This window comes from Aspergillus ambiguus, assembly GCF_047715705.1.
Source record: "Aspergillus ambiguus strain CBS 117.58 unplaced genomic scaffold BDV59scaffold_23, whole genome shotgun sequence".
In the NCBI taxonomy this organism is placed as follows: domain Eukaryota; kingdom Fungi; phylum Ascomycota; class Eurotiomycetes; order Eurotiales; family Aspergillaceae; genus Aspergillus; species Aspergillus ambiguus.
The window spans coordinates 247,816-266,109 of record NW_027395536.1 but is presented as its reverse complement, the minus strand read 5'-3'; the positions used below and the strand labels follow the sequence as shown (position 1 = coordinate 266,109).

Genomic DNA, 18,294 nt, shown 5'->3' with positions numbered 1-18,294 from the left:
TCCTTTCTCCCATTTCCTGGATCGACCCGCTTTCATTTCTTCAGAAGCTCCTCCGTAGCGTCGAGCTGGCTCGACAGCCGTGATACATGTTCTGAACGGTCCTGGATCCGGGCCCGCGCAAAGTAAGGGTCCTCCGAAGCCGATACTTGAGAAAAGCGGTTGACAATGTTATTGTTGCTTTCGTCAGGGACGTTGTTCAGATTGCCGGCACTGAGACCAGAGCCAATGCCGTTCGACACCCTACCACTGTCTGTGAGTACAAGCTCAGTGAACTGTCAAGGGCACTGGTGGATGCTTACTTGGTGGAGTTCTTGTTTCCGGAAGGCATTCTGAGGTAGGATGGAGTCTGTCGAAGGTAGAGATGTGATAATGAGGGTATGGTGTTATCAAGTGCGTTGGTAAAGGTTTTTTTGAGAATGAGACTGGCTGTGCTATAGTGATGTCTGTGAAGGATGAAACGACAAGAGGGATGGAATGCTCGTCTTTATGTAGACGTGAGAGAACCGCCCCAGCCCTGTGCAGGCTGACGAAACTTCCCACAGGCTTGGTACAAGAATGGAAAGAAGGCTATGGAGCCGACGAAATGGTCCTTTTGTTTCACGTTGGCAGGGCCAAAATGGGAAGCAAAATGGAGGCATGAAAGAACATGGAAGGAATGAGGCAGCGAGACGGAGATCTTCAGCTAAAAGACCATCCCCGGCACCAGATCTGGGATGACCTGGTTGCACAATCCAGTGGATGACGTTCCTTTCTTTTTCCCGTCAGGTCGTCCCGACTTTGTGAAAAGACTCGAACTACGAGGCCAGAGTCCAGCCACTGGCGTGAAATGGGGCTCTGCCCTGCAAATCCCGGATGCCTAGTGAGGATTTAGTAGGGAAATGACCTCAATCGGGGACAGAAGCTAACGACGCTGGGTGTTCTTTCCGAGGAGATTAGACCCGGTGATCTTTGGGGCTGCCGAGAAATAAGAAAAAGGTACAAACTACTTTCGAGGTTTGGATCCCCGTGGAGAAAAAGGGACTCGATACGGAATGGACATTCTAGGAAGCCCATAACGCTGAGCATGGCGTATGCCAGGCGCAGAAGCCGAGAAACATCATGCTCATCCTCACGGTATGTGATTCGGGTCCAATAGGAACTGTCTCAAGCCACGGCCGCATGGTTGACATCCGACACCCGTCGTCATCACAGGGACGGACCGGCCATGGCCAGGGGTGAGTTCAAGCTGAAACCCGGACAAGCAATTTGGCAGACCCTGGTTTGAAAGCTTCGTCACGACTCAAGAGTCTAGACCAAGATCGGAACTTGCCTTGACTTCTTGGGCAGAGAAGCCAGAAGATCGCAGGCCGATACGCACACCCACCGTTGTGAAGGGATGAACAAACAGCTGGGTCTAAACGCTTCTGGGGCCCAACGTGGTCGATCGCACTGAAAATAATGAAAAAAAGAAAAGAAAATGAGAAAAGCAAAATGCACTGCCACAAATCTCCTAGCCCTCGGGGATGATTTACCCTCATTTCGTGGGAGTTTTCTTCGCCGTTGCGTTATTTTCTTTCTCCTTTTTGTTGTTGTTTTTTATTTATTTATTCTATCTAGGGCAAGATCGTCGATGGCAGTGAATGTCAACGTTCCAGGCTTCGCAAGCCTGGAATTATCTACATCGACCGTGACGCGATCACCAGAAATCTAACGGTCTATCATCTCTCGATATGAAGAAAGTATGGGTATGCTCGAGAGAGACCCTGAGAAGATCCCTCTTTGGGCAATGCATTCCAACTAGTATCTATCAGGGTAATACGATTTGGTCTTCGTCATGGATGGCTCAGTTTCCTTTCCTCTTCCACTCCAATGAGTACGCAGTGTGAATCAAATAAAGTCACGAATGAGGGCCCTAAGTCAGTCGGCTCCTGCGCCAAATACGATCGTCAGTTTCACCTCCCGGCTAGTGACATACCTGAGGCTGAACGATTTGAGGATCGACTGATCATCTGTCCCCTCTGCTAAAATTAAGCGTTCAAGGTTGAGTCGTGCTCTTCAGTCTCTAGAGACCCAGGAGAAAGGGCTGTGCTACAACAAATTAAAGAGGGGACTTGGGAAAAGCAATTATGCTTTTGAGATTGGCCCAACTGTGAGAAAGCTAAGAACTAGTGCAAATCATGGCGATGGGCGCATGAACATATCCTTTCTGGAGATCGATACGAGCAACCCGACAATCTGGCCGAGTCCGCCTCTTAGCATGGGTTACCAGAGAGCTGGGAATGTATCACCGCAGCCCCAGGAGAGATGCCGTCGTCGGACAGTGCCTCCGCGGATACATGCATACATGCGCAAGACATCCATAAAAAGGGGTTCTTGGCATATTACCTGCGCTGTCCGCCCGCAACTGTCTATCTGTCTGTACCTGGGACCAATTTCCCCTGATGTTCGGCGAGGTAACAGTGATGGATAGATTGCCCCATTGCCAGGCTTGAGTTTATTCCTGGACGTTTTAGTGGTCCATACTCAGACCAACCGTCCTAACCGTCAACGATCTAGTCTAATTATCATCGGCAGTCCCCCACGGTTTAATAAGCAAGGTGCAATAGGTCTAAGCTGCGGATCTCGCTGGGCTCAACACGCTGGCGAGGCCAGTGCGGAGGATGCTAGATTCTTGGCGTCGAACTCGATCGGCAATGCCTCATGAACGATCATTCTTAGACGGGAAAAGCGTTGAGATCGGATGCAGCGAACATGCAGCAAACCCCTTTGGAGCCATTCATCATTCCTACCGGCGCCAAGCATACCATCCCGCGTGGCTTTGTCCAAGACACGACTTTCGAACCGACCCGCGCCATGCCAGTAGCGAGAATGCCAGACTCTGCATTAATGGAGCTAGGTAAGGGCGCGGCAGCCTATGTCGACTGTCACAAACCAAGACGTGGAACGGTCCCTGCTGTGTGGAGACATATCTGATGTTCACAGCCGAAAAGGAAAGGATCGGCGATTTGATGCAGGTCGCCTGTCCCCTCGAGTGTGATACAGTACCACATACTGCGTATTCACCCTGCGACCGGTTATTAGTCTGCTGCCTCGTTTGATTTCTCTACTGTTCTTTGGGGATTAATGCCTATGCAGTTCTTCGGCCCCCTATTCCGCTTGCTAGTTGTCCGTGCAATTTCTTGCGTTCTATCCCTTTATCCGTCACAAATAGAAGAAGACAAATGTGGGTAATAGTCGTCGTCGCGATTGGCCTATACGAACCTGAAACCAGCCCTCCTAAATCCTTACATTTTAGTCTAGAGTATGTGAGCCCTGGAACAAGATTACGCCAGCGGTTGGCGACATTCTCTACGCGCAGCTCCTCAATGATCGGAGTAAGCCTTCAACCCTAGTGACGGGCAATCATTGATGCGAGGTTATGAATTGACTCCTACTGGAAGGGGCAACACAACGAGCTAAAGTCAGGAGTCCATCCCTGATGGACAAGAGCGAAGTTACACAAAGCCACAAGAGACGTGATGTTGCTCGCCATGGCAACAAGGGCGTTTTGTGTCGTTGTCTCACTCGTATCTCAGCTTGCCCTGGGACTGCAGCCATGCCATGTGGGAAGAAGCTATGACCATTATCCCGGGCCTAACCTTGTGCCTTGTGCAAGTTGGTGCAGGATGGCCACGCGCTGGACAGCCAAGGGGTCGCCAAACTGCCAATTACATCGTCCTCTTTCTGGTCCTTCTCACATGGCGTTTCGCTGGATTGGCCGTGGATTAATCATGGCGTTACTATGTTCCAGTCCCTCCCTCCTAGCCGTGAGACTAGACCGTTTGTATCTCACGCTATGTGAGATGCACGGACTTGCGGAATACAGGCTCAGCCCTCCAGGACTGCCGTGCATGCCGGAGAGTTTGGGCCGTTTGTCACAGACTGAAACATCCGGGGGACTCACACATGGAAATTTTCTGGCTTCAATTTATAGCCTCGATGAAGTGGGCCTTAAAAAGTGCCAATTCTACTAGCTTGCGACATTCTTCCAACCGTCTGCCCCACGTCCTCGTTGGTTGTGGTTCGGGTCTTCGCTCCCGCTTCCCCAGGACCCAGGACTTCTAAATACGCATCACAACAAGCAAAAGGTCGAATAAGGTTTCCCCGTAACCCAGGAGGTGCGGGTGTATGCGCTGTATGTTCCAACTGGCGGCATTGCTTGACAGAAGGAAAACCCGTAGACGCCACCAGTCCCCCACGAAAAACCAGCGTTCTGGGCGTCTTAAGCAAAATACTTATTCCTCCACTGCACTTTGTGGCAACACGAGAAATAAGGTCTTGTGAGCTAGGCATGATAGACAGGGTGGGTCCTTGATGTATAATATGATGGATCTAAGGGTTCCCAGAGAAAATCATGCTTACTTTCTCCTAGCTTCGCGTTGTTAGTTTGGAAATTCCAGATATGCGGTCAATCCAATCACATGTGTGATGAGGTATGAATCGACTGTCTTAACTGCGTACTGCGGTTAGTAAGTCTCTCATGAAACATGCTGCAGCTCGGTCTTCGTTTTTTTAATCAAACCATAATAGCTAAGAAACCAAGTGGCATATATTGGATTCATGTCAAGTGCTATCAGGATAGTATTATCCTGCCAAGAAATGTATGATTGCACTAGCATGTGTATCGTTCTGCACATGTACTTGGGACATAATGTTTACTACTCAGTTTTCAACACTGACGGAGACCTCGAGATTCCCCGATGTCTCATGCCAAATCTATACACCATTTTCTGAGTCACTGACGCAGTCAGCGCCGCAAACGCCTGCACGAGTCATACCAGAACGACTGATTTACCAAGGCATAGTGCGTACCAAGTTATTCTTGGAGAAAATCGGAGCAATGTGGTGTTCACCGGCACCCGCAGTCGACTACACCGACCCAGATGCGGGATAGTTCCAAGGCAAACATGAAGGCAACCATGAGGGCCTGACCGCGATCATTAAGTCTCAAGCCTATTGTGAGCACCATGCCAAGTATTCAACAATAGCTGGATCTTCTGTGTTGGAAATATTGCCCGCCCTGAGTGTGGTTTCCAGAACCAGACCCAATCGGGTCTTAATCCGGCCGTGGTTGGGCACATGGTGACCCCCAAAGCAAATCTGGCAAAAAGAAACATTCCTACAGGGGAAACTACAGAGTATTCGAATCATCGAATGAGATGTTGAACCTCGACTACCATCCGTGTCCACAGTGTCGTCGTGGGGGTCTTGTCTGCCGCCTTGATTGGAGCATGGAGTGGACGCTGAACTCCAGTAGTTCATGTTGAGTATATCCGTCCACGTGGACATCTGGGTGCTGACCTGATTTCTGGATGCTTTTTCTTTCTCTGGTGTGAACTTTCCCTGACATCTGTTTGGAGCCTCCCCCATACGAGCGATCGAGATTGAGGTAGATCGGACTCGGCAAGTGGTCATTTCTCCAGTCACTCGTTAAGCTCATGCATTTTAGGGTAATTTCGGCCACGGCATAATCTTTTGGCTAGTTAGTTTGCTATCGTTCAACTTGTGATTCATAAGAGGTGGATTGGATCAAGGACTTGCGAGTCGCAAGTCCTGCGCAGCGACAGCTGATTAATTTAGAATACTATGTATAACTCGGGTAATTCGAGTATAAACCCGCACGATTGTTTCGCGGAGAATTGGTGCAATCTGCTTTCTCTGTTTGGTCGAGGGGGGAATATTTGTTTTGCACGTTGGATTTCGCGGTTGTTCGGGACGAGAGAAGTTCGTGCCTTGTTGCCTTAGATTAAAGACACGTGACGCGTCTCGATCGGGAAAGCCGCCCACGGCACATCTACACGATTCACCTTCTGCATATCACTTTTTCTGGGACAGAGTCCTCATAAGTCCTTCTCTATAATCCCGTCAGTACATGTATATTTACCGCCATCCTGGATGGACTCACGTTGAGCAGTCTAACTTCTCACCGTATCATGCTCGCGATACCGAAGCGGGGCAGCAACTGCGAGCTCTCCGAGTAAGAGCAGGCCTGTAGTTTTGCAGCGTGGATCATTCACTCTTGTAAGGGACCAATGAGGCTATGGGATATTTTTCCAAGATCCTTTGAAGATTGAAGATTGTCAGGGCGCTAACAATCTCTCAGAGGAATCCGATAATTTTCCATAATCCTCTCCCAGGATGACGAGCCAGACAACTCTCAACGATATTCAGAAAGCTGTATGGGACGGGAGACTCCCACTACAGATCACTATATCTCCATCGGAGAGTCGGTCATACGACAAGACTGACCCGTATCTCGTATTTATCTCCAGATCCCCAGCTATTCAATCGACGGTGGCTGACTCGTATGGCAGATCTCGTACCCTCGGGTATCATATCTCCCCTCATTGCTTCCTAGGTTGCGAGATTTCTTCTCATCTTCTTTGATTGAACCAAATTCGAAGGCCCATGATGGCTGGTTTTCCTTCGAAGGTGTTCCACTGAAATGGCATCTACCTGTTGGACTCTTGTATGACCTCTACGCGGGTGCCGATCCAGCCTCCAAGGGAACCGGGACAGCATCTGATGACGATATTTCGGAGGACCCACTACCATGGCGACTGGTGGTGCATTTCAGCGACTGGCCAGATGATGAACTAGTCCGTCTCGACGCCGACGGCATGGTCATGCACGACGCTTTTATTAACAGCGTCAAGGAAGCTGATTTCATCCGTAATGGGACCGCGAAGGGAATCATGACGCTCTCGAAAGAAGACTCATCGGGGTTATGGCAGTCAGTTCAAGACCGTATGTGCAGTTTGCTCAAAAGCTACTCCGTTTTAGCCGACAGTTGATAATTGTTTACAGTGGACCTACCCTCCTTCCAACGCATATCCAGTATCCTCCTCCCTCCCCCAACTCAGCCATTCCGGAACGTACCTATTAGATTCTTTCTTCCTCTCCCCCCCGACTCTGGATCTCCCTCTTTGAAGGTAGTCCAGTCACCTCTCCCACCAACACTTCCCCCTTCAAGCATGGCCGCAAGCCAGGCGACTCTCTCAAGAGCACCGCAGCCACAGACCCTAGGGACGGCATTGCATGCGTTACTTCCGAACTTATTTCCCAGTCGCAGGACACCTGTGCTCGCAAAGCCGGTGTTGCATGGTGCCGCGGTGCCAATGTCGGCGCCGGTCGAGGAAGTCGTGAGGAGCTCGGCGTATGGAGATGGGTGGGTTTACATTGTTGTTCGGATGATGGGATAGTCCACTTTAACTTCAAGTATATGTTTCCGGCGGCAATATGTTCTTCCTGTGAGATCAACTGTTCTTTTTCCTAGAACGGGTCAACTAGACAAGACTTTGCTGTCCCGCCGAGAGCCGAAGCGCTTCATGGTGGCGAAGCGATAAAACTTCAGATTCACAAGAGCCTGCCAAACCGTTCACACTCCTTGGAAGGCACACCTCAGGGGTTTCTTTCTTGAGGCAGCTAGAGGAAATATACCTTTTCCGCCATAATATGTCTTTCCAACAAACACCTGAAATCAGCGTGATACCCTTCCAGAGATCTAATGCCAACATGTGGACGAATAGATTCTTCAAGCCGGCCAAAGGACGGAAGAGATCAACCCATTGCAAATACCACTCCGCGTTCGCTGTCGGAAACGGACGAGGCACGAACCTGATAGACACTGGCAGCTTCTGTAACGAGATGAAGTTTTTTATCTGGCTGATTGTAACATAGAACAGTTGGCTCGCACAGAAACATTTGGGTTCGGAAAAGCCCCAGGAGCAAAATAATCTCTGGTGCCTGGATGACTACCACATGTCTAATGAACTCTTTAGAGTTACTATCGGGTACGCCTGGGAACTACCCATATGTGTGTTGACCCTTAGCCTGACGTCGTAGGGTAAAGATGGAAATGAAGTTTCGAAATGAGACAGACCGACAGAACGCCCAACTAATCCCGGAGGGTTTGGCTCCATGATGAATGGTAAGTAATTGAGTAGCAAGGGAAATAGAAAAGAATAAGAGAAATGAGACGTCTAAGAGTCCATTATTTCTTGCTCCATACAGTGTAGAAATGGTTAGGCACATGGTCATTAATCCGTCATGTTGAGTGACGAATATCGTAAGTATCGAGTGCACTAAAAGGAACAAACCCAAAAATATCAACAACGTATGACTATTGACGTCGTGATGCAGCTATCTGTACTTGACGCCCTGGTTGCATGCTCTGGGACGTTTCTAATAAAATCGTCCAATACACAAAATTCATATCCTTGGTATCATACGTACAGCTGACAACAAGCATAATGGATCAGAAGCAGCGAACAGAGGAAGAATATTGAGATCGCTTGAAGATCTAATAAAATTTGGATCCAGCTTAGAAAAGAAGCCCAAGGGCCTAGGGAGTGTATAACAAGAAGGCGACTTGATAACTAGAACGTTGGGACATCCCAAGTAGAAAGTAAGAAGAGCTTGAAGCTCTCATTGACGCCATGACACCGGCTAATATGGCGAACAACGCTTTTGCATACGGATGAAAAGGGTATCCAAATCCAATATGAACTCCACAATTGAATCATTCAATAATTGAGATCACCGGTGCCGACGTGACTGATCCCCACTGCGATCCTTCCTCACCTACCAATGTGGAACCTCCAATCTCATCATCCGTACCCGAGTCTGATTCAATCTCTATCGTGGTTGCTATGCTTCCTTGGAAGTTATCATCTGCGAGAAGTAGATTACCTTGGTCATCGAACCAGAGAGCACCCCATGGATGGTTGCGCGCGATATCCAAGGGCGTTTTGCCGCCCTCTGCATCATCACCGTCATCTGCTGCACTGGGGATCTTAATAGTGAGATCGGCACCAACATCTAACAGAGCTCGAAATATGGAGTCACGGCCTCTCTCCGCAGCTAGGTGAAGTGGGGTTCTACCTTCGCTGGTGGTACAGTTTACAGACGCTCCATGTACGACGAGAAATGAGATAAGAGATGGCCTAGGGATTGTAGCCATAGTCGCAAGATGGAGGGGTGTTTCTCGTAGTGGTGATGCTGCAACTGCGTTGATGTCTGAACCGTGTCGTAGAAGAAGCTGAATGTACTCTGCGGTCTTATCAAACTCGATGTCTAGAGCACCCGTTCCGACATACACTGTTTGATGCAGTGGCGTCCATCCGTTGCTACAGAAGGCACCAACATCAAGTCCCAGCTTAAGCAATGCCGCCAATATATCCAAGCAATCTTGTGTGCGTGGTGGAGTGATATGGAGAAGTGACTCTCCTTTTGCCGTCTGTACATCGATTTTGGCGCCATTGTCTAGCAAGAAAAAGAACATTTTTTTGTTCCCTGTCATGGCCGCACATTGTATAGGTGTATAACCCTGAGCTGATCGCGCCTCTATGTTGGCGCCCTGTTCTAATAGGTGAGCAGCGACAGAGGTAGTGCGAGCTTTGCTAGACTGTTCATGCAGCAGGGTGTCTCCTTCATGGTTCCAGGCATTTATGTCGGCACCACCAATCAGCAACAGGTCAAAAGCCGTCCAGTTGCCCTCTGTGGCTGCAATATTCAGTGCGCGAGAACCGAATAATGAACATATTTCAACTTTTGCACCCCGTTCAAGGAGTAGCGATAGAGCCTCGCAGTTGTTGATTTTCGCCGCCATTTGGAGTGGATTTAAGCCCTCCTTGTTGAAAACGTTCATGCTCGCGCCTCTCTCCAGCAAGAAAAGAAGTATTCGAGACCTATGAAGCTTGACCGCAATATGGAGAGTGGAGTTTCCAGTCGCGGCATTTTGAGCGTCCATATCGGACCTGCTTTTTATAAGCATCGGAACGGTTGCCTCATCATAGGCCGTGCCGACTGCCAGTTGGAGGGCGGTAACACCGTGTCGGTTTGCGGTTCGCGAGTTTGCTCGCCGCGTAAGCAGAAGTTTCATAATTTTCCTATGGCCCTGCTCAGTTGCCAAATGCATTGCACTACTACCATCTTTGCATGTCGCGTTGATGTCAGCTCCATTCTCAAGGAGCAGCTCTACCATCTCCTCGTTGCCACGATAAGCCGCGCAATGTAGCGGAGTAATTCCCATGGAATTCTCCTGGCAATTTACATTATCCCCCTTTTCGATAAGCCGTAGGGCTTTCGCCGTAATACCAAAGTAAGCCAGGACGTGGAGGGCACTCCAATCGGGAAAATATTTCCCCAGTCCCAGCTGCGGCGGTATTGTAACTTCTTCTGGAAGATAATCGGCATTCGCTGGAGGACGTCTCCAGCACAGCTTATTCAAAAATGCGCGAATGAGGACTTGAGTTGTATGTTCTTCATCCGGGGCCTCTTGGGCATGATATCCCCAGTAGGTCGCCGCGTAGCTGACCAGGCTACTTCGTTCCGGATTTCGGGGAGTAGTGCCATGATTAATATAGCAGTCGTCGACAACTTCATCAGAAGTAATGACGGTTAAACAGGTTTCGGCGATATGTTTTCGGGCTATTGGGAAAAATACCCTCGCGGCCGCTCCCGTAAGATATTCCTTGGCTGTCTTGTGAACAAAGTGGACAGTTGAGGTGACTGGTTCAACGGTCAAAATGCCCGCTGTATCAACGTGCAGGATTTGTTCAAATGACGGAGGTTCTTTCTGGGCGATTCCATTCTGAGGCTCAAATGAAACGGCGGATTTAAGCTCCGAGACGGTGAGCGGTCTGTATGCATAGAGAGTCCAAAAAATACAACGACTTGCATACCGGTTCTGACTGGCAAGATCTTTAATTATGTCGGCATATGCATCATTCAATGTTTCGGGAAGATGCAATAGAGCTCTCTGCAGCAGACTCACATCTGTGCAGCGGGATAAAACATCTAGGTGCAATCTCGCTAACAGAAATCTGAGGGTGGCATACTGTGAGCGACAGAAAATCACGAAGATATATATGAGTGACATACACATAATGAGCCTTCTCGATAATTTGCTGGATTACAGCCTGTTTCAAGTGAGGAGAATATCTCCGCAAAAGTGATGTGAGATTGGTGTCCTCGCTGATCCTCGAATCGATGTACGTCTCGAGATCTCTCCTGGTTGATACTATCGATATTGCCACATCTGTCTTTGAATGTCTTGGATCTCGTAGTGTGAACAAAAATTGAGCGTGGTCCGGAAATTTTTGAAATCTATTTAAGATCTTGTCCTTGTCATGAAACGTATCTAGGCCGTCAATAATAAAGATCGCTTTTGAGAAATGGTTTATCTCCGATCGAATAGCGTTCTGATAGGACTTTGCTGAAGCCTTCCCCTTGGCGTGAGACTCAGATTGGTACAATAATGCGGTCGTGCTGGAGGCTGCGCTTCGCCTATGCACAAGCTGGGCGAGAATATTGGCGAGCATGGAGGTTGACCCAGTTTGATCCTCCTCCTTCTCCTCGTGACAGAAAAGGTAGACAACAGCAACTTCGGGAGACGTGAACACGTTCTGGAGGTTTTCAATGATGGAAGATCTGCGAGTTATCCATGATCAGCCACGCCAATGCACCATGCCATTGGGTGTCTTACGCTAGATAAGTCTTGCCAACGCCAGCTACAATTCGTATTAGCAATCACTCTATATACGATGTCTTTCCTTGAGCTTGGCATACCTGGACCAGTGCAGTATATCGTTCGATAGGCCCCAAATAACCATGCTTTATATTTCTCTTCATCGAAGATCCACTGGCAGGTCTCTTTCTGCCGGTTTTGCGAAATATTGCACAGCGAAATGGCGTTTTTCGATACTATCGGACTGGTGATATTGTGGAAATCGGGACTAGACTGGAGATCGCCGTCTCGACTGGCTGATCAATTCGCCTTCATTAGCATGCGACACAAACTTTATTACACTGCAGCCTACCTGATTCCAAGTCCAGAAACTCCCGGATACTACCACGCAACTGCTGCTCAACAAGGAATTTCTCTCTGACGACACGTTAGCAACACCAGTTACTAGAGCCCACCCTAGTACATATTTCCTACCTGGAATCAGGCTGCAGAACAACAATGAAACATGTTTTATACTGTTCCAGTCGCGGTAGAAACGTTCTTTCAAGAAGCCCTTTCCTATACGTTCGACTTGTGACCCCTCCAGGCTGGAAAGTAGCCTCGATGGTTCGAGCAGTGCACTCGAAACAGGAGAGAATCTCATCTAGGGAATTGAGCCGGCCCGGTGCGGTCACCCACTTCTCCACGGCCCAGCCCAATTGTTCGCGAACTTGATAAAGAAGATCAAGAATCTCGCACAGTACCAGGAGTGCCTTCTGCGAGGAGTCCTGGGACTCTTTCCCTCCGCACAGGCAGCGGGTGATGGCCCGGACCGCATGGGCTGTCTGAGTGAGACGCCCGCGAAGCGCGGGAACTTCAGCCATCTTGGAATACCAAGAAGTGGGTTGAGTGAAGCTCTCTGAACCATGGAAACCTCAAACAGGCCGGCTGGTGAGTAGAAAAATACGGGTCGGAGGGGGACGTAGAGTGGAGAAGACACCGCTTGTCGAAGAACGGTTCAACGAGGCACGCGCTTAGCACGGACAAAGATTTAAGTCACTAGCGGGATTAGAGAAAGGAAGACCCCAATGAGCCATTGGCATGTGGGTTCATTTTGTGGTGACCATGCAGGACAGCGTCCAATAGAATCAGTTGGTAGAGCCAACAAGGATGAAAGCCCAATCATACAAATACCCAGGAGCCTGGGAGACGGGTGACAAAATAGTTGAAAATGGCCGCATTGATCGTCAAATCACAAGACCCGTTCCTGGGAGCCACTGTCACGCGATATGGGGCGATTGGCTTGCTCTAGGCGCCCGGATGAATAGAATGAAGGGTGGTTGGTTTACAGACCAGCTCCTGCATCATCCTATCCAGCGTGTTCAACTGTGGCGCATGGCAGTATCGAAGAAATTCCACTCCGCACGCTGCATTAAGCGCCGAGGCGGGGATGGACTCCTGGATCATCTCTTCCACCTGCCACCCAGCTGCCTCGGACTGGTTTTTGGGCTTTTTGGGCCATGGTCAATGCCAACAAACCACCCAAGTGTCCATCGAGGCTCATTGGGCCTTCAAAGATTGCTATCTCTCGTACGTGCGTCCTACTCTAAAAGGCTTTGATGATTGTAGGCCTATTGATACAGCTCTCTAAGGGTTGGACAGTATAGAGCAGGCCGTGAAGGGGAGTATGTGATTATATTTCAAAGGCGTAGTAAGCAGTGGGATCAACCCAGCAGCAAAACAGACATATGCATACTCCGTCCATCAAGGACGGAGTTCCCTTATATCCTAGAAGGGCAACTGTGGCGTGGGCCACATTTTTACCCCCATAAATCACATTCTAACCCACTTGTATAATGGGATCTTTCCAATGACAAAGAAGAGAAAAGAAGGAGATTTGTTTTGTGGGAAGGGCTTAAGGCGAAAATGGCAGGTGAAGACATTCACAAAAGAAACTCGTACCATGCGTCGTAACCGGCTCAATCGAAAACCAACAAGAAATAACAAATCGTAAAGGCAAGCAAGCAAAAAATGGTGCTGGAATCAAGAGACGAATGGGGTATAAGGGGTGAATTATATGAAAAGCGAGGGTACGATGGGCTCAAATCATATTGCCATTTACATTCAGGGAAGCACCACTGTCTCGGCCACGCTTCAATGCCTTGGCCAACATAAGCTCCCGCATCCAGTCAATGCGCTCATCCCGTGTCTTCACGGCAAAGTGGTGCGACTTGCCGCTGTTCAGGAGCAATGCCTTCCTGTCAACGACGTTATTGCCATGACCAGTTCCAGGGATCAGGGAGAAACCGAAAGCGGATTCATTCAAGGGGTTGTCTTTGCGCTTCAACACGGTCTTTTTGAAGGCAGCGGTAAGCTTGGAGCTCGAAGCAAGCGATGAGCAGGCGACAGCGTAATCATCCACGTCAATGTACTCCAGAGCTTTCGAGTTTCGGCGAGCAGATTCTTCGTCCGTGTGCATGGCGAGCTGTGTTCCTTGAAGTGTGAAGTGATGGTCTTCCCATTCGTGACGCAGGAGACGAGTTGTCTTTCGCTTCTTCATCCACCCACTATGGGTAACATCATCCGGGGTCCTGCGAGTTGGGGAAAGCAGGGCTTTGGAATAATAGCCCATGCGAGGAGTCTTCGCCATGTCTTCGGGAGTCTCAATGGGGTTGACTGCACAACGCTCATCGAGTGATCCCAACGTGGGGAAATTCTGCTGCGAAGTATTTCTGCGGTGCCTTTCGGCCTTCGTAGATGCTGGCCGAGTGATTGGGTCGATCGGGATGTAGCGGTTGGTTCCAAATCGCATATTTGGGGGAACCGACTGCGACTCCTCTCGAGCCACGTGACCAATGGGGAAGGCCGTCATGGGGACATCCATCTCAGATAACGGTGTGTCCTGGCGGTAATGGGGGTCAGAACGGTAGAAGTCTCCAGGAGACATTGTTGTACCATAAGCATACTTTTGACCTTGAGGAATCGCCGTGGCAGTTTCGTAACCTTCATCCTCATACGGCTGTCGGTGCACCATAGAAGGGGTAACTGTGCGCTGAGCCGAGATACTGGAGGTGAGGGCTATACTATCCTTGCTGTTGGCCGGGATCTGCAGTTTTGGTAGATGGCGAAGATGCTCCGAAAGCGTCTGATTGTTCCTTGTTGATGAAGGAGAAGAAGATTCAGGGGAAGGCAAAACTTCTTTCGGTGGGGTTCCAGGCTCATTGACAGGCTGTAATCTGCTCAGTTTTTGAAAGCTCAGGTAATTACGCACATTCTCCTGAGGGTCTCGCGGTTGCACTTCATTGAGTTTCTCCTTTGACAGTTGAAAACCTGGAGTCCGAGGCCCCATAACATCCGAAGAAGCGACAAGAGAAGGAGTAAGGTCGGACTTAGGCGACTTGACAAGATTCGGGGCTGTCTTGGGGTTTCCTGGGTCACCAGTTAAGATGATTCTGCCCTGAGTAGACCCTGCCGGCAGATCCCTCGCAAGCTGGGCTAGCTTCGCCTGCTGCTTCTGCCACTTGCGACAGTTTTCGCCTTTGGAGCAGCTATGGATCTTCGGTAGCAGTTGCTCGATTGCTACAATGGAGACGGAATCTGCAGGTGCAAGATCCCCAACGTTGCGAGAAGAGTCGCTGTCATGGCGTCGGCGTCGCCGACTGTTACTTGATCTCCTCGTAGCCTTAGACTCGTCAGAGGTGGAGTCACTGGACATAGTGGTGCAAGAGCGAGAAGTCGGTAGAGCATCTGGAATCACTGCCCCTTGCGATGGCGGGCGGACAGCACGATTGGGCATGACGACATTCCGCAGATTTTGGATCGAGCTCATCAGGGTATGACGCTTGCCGAATGATTGGATACCGAGCTCTTTGAGGTCCTGGGCTTGAAGCTCGAGGAGTATGGGGCCAGTAATATCGTTGACGAAGAAGGTTTCGATGATAATGTCATCGAACCCCTGGCCTTGCAACCATTGCACGACGTCTCGTGGGGACCAGGCAAAGACATCGGACGATGCGAGCGAAACAGGTCCTCGAGAGTCACCGTGTTGAGGATGTGACTCGCTTGTGGAAGTTCCTTGGCTTGGCACAGGCGTGTCCCTTCTCACGGGATCCAATTTTGAAGCTGCGTGATAGTAGGGGACTGTTGCGTTCGGAAGCTGATCAGGGAAGTGAAACATCGCCTCGTCGATGTACTCCGGGTATTCCGAAGAGTCAGCCGAAGAACGGAAGAGATGCGGGCCGTTTGGCCCTCTAATGATCTTCTCATCGATATGAAAGTCGAACGCAGTCAAGCCGGTGGAATCCGGCGTTGTTGCCTCATTAGGGGTCGAAGCAGAGGAACTACTCCCCGTTCCAAACTGCGTGCTGTTAGTGTTGATCTGTCATTCTTGGTGCCATGCGCTTACTGAGGCGACGCTTGTGAAGGGTGAGTCTTCAGGGAATCCAGAGGAATCGTCATTCTCTTCATCTTCCATTATATCGGTGGCTTCTGAGAGCGGTCGCGGAATGCTGGTCCTGGGTATATAAAAGGGCACTGCCTCACCTTTATGGATCCCAGGATAAATCCCGTCGTATGTAAGGTTGCTAGCCTATTTACCTGTAAGTATGAACAATGATGGCATGTAACCGGAGTCAACTACTCACCATGTTTGCTGACGGCCATCAGGCGGTAGGTGCAGCAGCACACAAAAAGAGCATACACGCACAAGCACGTGTTCTGGTCGTAACAGAGGCTGAAATAAGTACACTTGACCAGTATCAGAAATTCTTTTTTTCAAATGAAGGCTTGTAGGACGATGCGAAAGTGTGGATAATATCGTCCCGGGGGGTCCAGAAGGGGGTAGTTGGGAAACGGTCAGATTCGGGAGGTTAAGAGTTTATGTAGATTGCCCCTCTTGCAACCGATCCAGCCAGCGAAACTTCCCGCTGAGAAAAAGCGAAGTGATTCACGCAGAAGATATGCCCATGGCTGCAGGATCGGACGAATTGGAGGTGCAGGCGGAGCAGCACTGTTTGGGGCCGGCGGCAAGCCAGCAAGAAGCACCCCTGTGATGAGCATGATGGTTGGCACATCGCCATCGGACGATGGCGTACGGTCAGACTTCTAAAGGCGGAGCAAAGCGAGAGAACGGGTGATGTGAGCAGTTGCTGGCGGAGACGAGATGGGGGTGCAGGAGTCGATGTGAAGAGGCGGGTGGCCACGCCCTGTGAGAGGCCCGTCCGTTGACGCTACTGCTGTGACGACTCTTTCGGCACATCTTGACTGGCTCTGATTGACTGGCGCAATATTCTCTACGCGCCCACGAACCTGCAAGTTTCACCATCAACTAGCGTGAGTGGTGGATTCGCCAATCGTGGCCGGAGAAACGCATTGTAGTTGCTAGGGTGTTGATTGCGGAGGAAGTTGTTGGAGTTGCTTCACCCGTCCGTGTTCGGGGTTATAAGTTGAAGCGCCCATCCTCGACAATCGGAGAAAATATTTCCTGCTGATTTACCTACAGAGTGAAAGGATTGAGTTTCCTCCGTGTCATCAGGTTAATTGCAAAATGTGCTCATGGTCCGGTCGGCTAGTTGAGGGTGTCCTTTAAACACCAGAGCTGTCTATCCAAACGAGCCCAGCGAATATGATCGTTGCTTTCTCATAGACTTCAGTGGCATCCGTATGGTGCGGCCTCATGTTTCTGAACGGGCAGTCTAACCGTCAAGGGTGTAGACAGGCACAATGCACCGGAGGGTGCTGTGTGCACGATACGAAGTGCCTAATGCAAGGTCGGCAGTGTGATAGGGTCGATGTGACTGTGATAACTTTTTGACGAGGGTCAAAGATATTTATTATCTCATCCATAATTACACACGTTTTTTCTCCAACGTTGCCGTTTATTCGCTCCCCTCTCTCACGATGAAACAAACCAAAGAATGTCCTCCGTGACCTTGCCATTTGAGTCGACGTGTCATTCCACCGAAGATTACAAGTATACTTCTTGCAGACCCCTCCCTTTGCGTAATTGTGGTTGAGTAATGAGCCAACCCTGGAGAGTAATGTGCATTTCTCCTAAGGGGTCTGAAGCATTCTGCACAGCCGGAAAACTGTCAGAGGAGGCCTTTCCCCCACATAATCTCCTCTGTCTTTAATTATCGCAGAATTCTATCCCAAGCACTGGTGGCAAAATTTGTAGTAGCTAACCTCTTCTAATATGGTACAGTGAAATAGCGTTCGACACCCTGGTGCTGAAGATATCTCTCGTCCTCTGTCATCTACGACTGATGGTAGGTCTTCATATTTGAACTATCGCCTCTGCGCACAATTCCTGAAGGGGAAGTAGAAAGTCAGAGATAATTAGTAAGACAGTCGAACACAATCTAAGTGAGGGATAGTAACAGAAGCATACAGTGCGTATGAAGGGTGTCTCTACACGATGCTGGAATACTGCGGACACTCGACAAAGGCAGGCGTAGTTCAGGTTCCTGTCACGAAACGTGGGAGTCCCAACGGCATTGTCCCATTTTGACGACATCGCGTCTATATTTAGGAGCAACCTAATGTCCTCTAATGCAAGCATGTGGTACGGCCCAGTATATCGGGGCGTCCGATTTCCCCATTCAAGCGCGTTCTAAAGGTGTTGTATGTGAAAGCAGATGTCTACCACACGAGAACTCCCGAAAAAGAACATACAAGTAGACAAATAAAGAGCTCATTCAAGTGTTGGGTTGGGAATAGGACTTAATTGGCACGCTTGCTCAGGAACTACGCGCTTTCATGCAAGTTATGTTTAGAAATAGTGCCAAAAGATAGAAAATTTAGTCCGTGGGTGTGGGATATTGTCAAAA

The 18,294-nt window shown here is 49.5% G+C and overlaps 6 protein-coding genes across 6 annotated transcripts; 1 reads left to right on the top strand and 5 right to left on the bottom strand.

The window, feature by feature from the left end:
* Window positions 1-32: 32 nt before the first annotated feature.
* BDV59DRAFT_203313 (uncharacterized protein) lies at window positions 33-328 on the bottom strand (the record flags this gene model as incomplete). Its single annotated transcript, XM_073694244.1, has 2 exons — window positions 33-240; window positions 300-328. 2 exons carry the CDS (start codon window positions 326-328, stop codon window positions 33-35), a joined length of 237 nt encoding a protein of 78 aa, XP_073546484.1.
* Window positions 329-1,075: 747 nt separating this feature from the next.
* Window positions 1,076-1,590, bottom strand: BDV59DRAFT_62964 (uncharacterized protein). Its single transcript, XM_073696792.1, has one exon. The coding sequence runs from the start codon at window positions 1,515-1,517 to the stop codon at window positions 1,221-1,223; it is 297 nt and encodes a 98-aa protein (XP_073546483.1). The 5' UTR covers window positions 1,518-1,590; the 3' UTR covers window positions 1,076-1,220.
* Window positions 1,591-4,618: 3,028 nt separating this feature from the next.
* BDV59DRAFT_181623 (uncharacterized protein) lies at window positions 4,619-5,672 on the bottom strand. The gene has a single exon (XM_073690265.1). The coding sequence runs from the start codon at window positions 5,431-5,433 to the stop codon at window positions 4,972-4,974; it is 462 nt and encodes a 153-aa protein (XP_073546482.1). The 5' UTR covers window positions 5,434-5,672; the 3' UTR covers window positions 4,619-4,971.
* A 164-nt stretch (window positions 5,673-5,836) lies between these two features.
* Window positions 5,837-7,399, top strand: BDV59DRAFT_62942 (autophagy protein 5). Its single transcript, XM_073696791.1, has 4 exons — window positions 5,837-6,039; window positions 6,122-6,276; window positions 6,333-6,765; window positions 6,826-7,399. Exons 2-4 carry the CDS (start codon window positions 6,157-6,159, stop codon window positions 7,218-7,220), a joined length of 948 nt encoding a protein of 315 aa, XP_073546481.1. The 5' UTR covers window positions 5,837-6,039; window positions 6,122-6,156; the 3' UTR covers window positions 7,221-7,399.
* Window positions 7,400-10,296: 2,897 nt separating this feature from the next.
* BDV59DRAFT_62937 (NACHT and Ankyrin domain protein) lies at window positions 10,297-12,443 on the bottom strand. Its single transcript, XM_073696790.1, has 7 exons — window positions 11,963-12,443; window positions 11,841-11,905; window positions 11,590-11,784; window positions 11,507-11,531; window positions 10,903-11,451; window positions 10,704-10,844; window positions 10,297-10,642 (listed from the first exon to the last, which is right to left on the bottom strand). Exons 1-7 carry the CDS (start codon window positions 12,349-12,351, stop codon window positions 10,543-10,545), a joined length of 1,464 nt encoding a protein of 487 aa, XP_073546480.1. The 5' UTR covers window positions 12,352-12,443; the 3' UTR covers window positions 10,297-10,542.
* Window positions 12,444-12,885: 442 nt separating this feature from the next.
* On the bottom strand, window positions 12,886-15,941 carry BDV59DRAFT_208899 (SAM and PH domain-containing protein; the record flags this gene model as incomplete). The annotated part of the gene is made up of 2 exons (XM_073695293.1): window positions 12,886-15,824; window positions 15,873-15,941. 2 exons carry the CDS (start codon window positions 15,939-15,941, stop codon window positions 13,569-13,571), a joined length of 2,325 nt encoding a protein of 774 aa, XP_073546479.1. The 3' UTR covers window positions 12,886-13,568.
* Window positions 15,942-18,294: the final 2,353 nt, after the last annotated feature.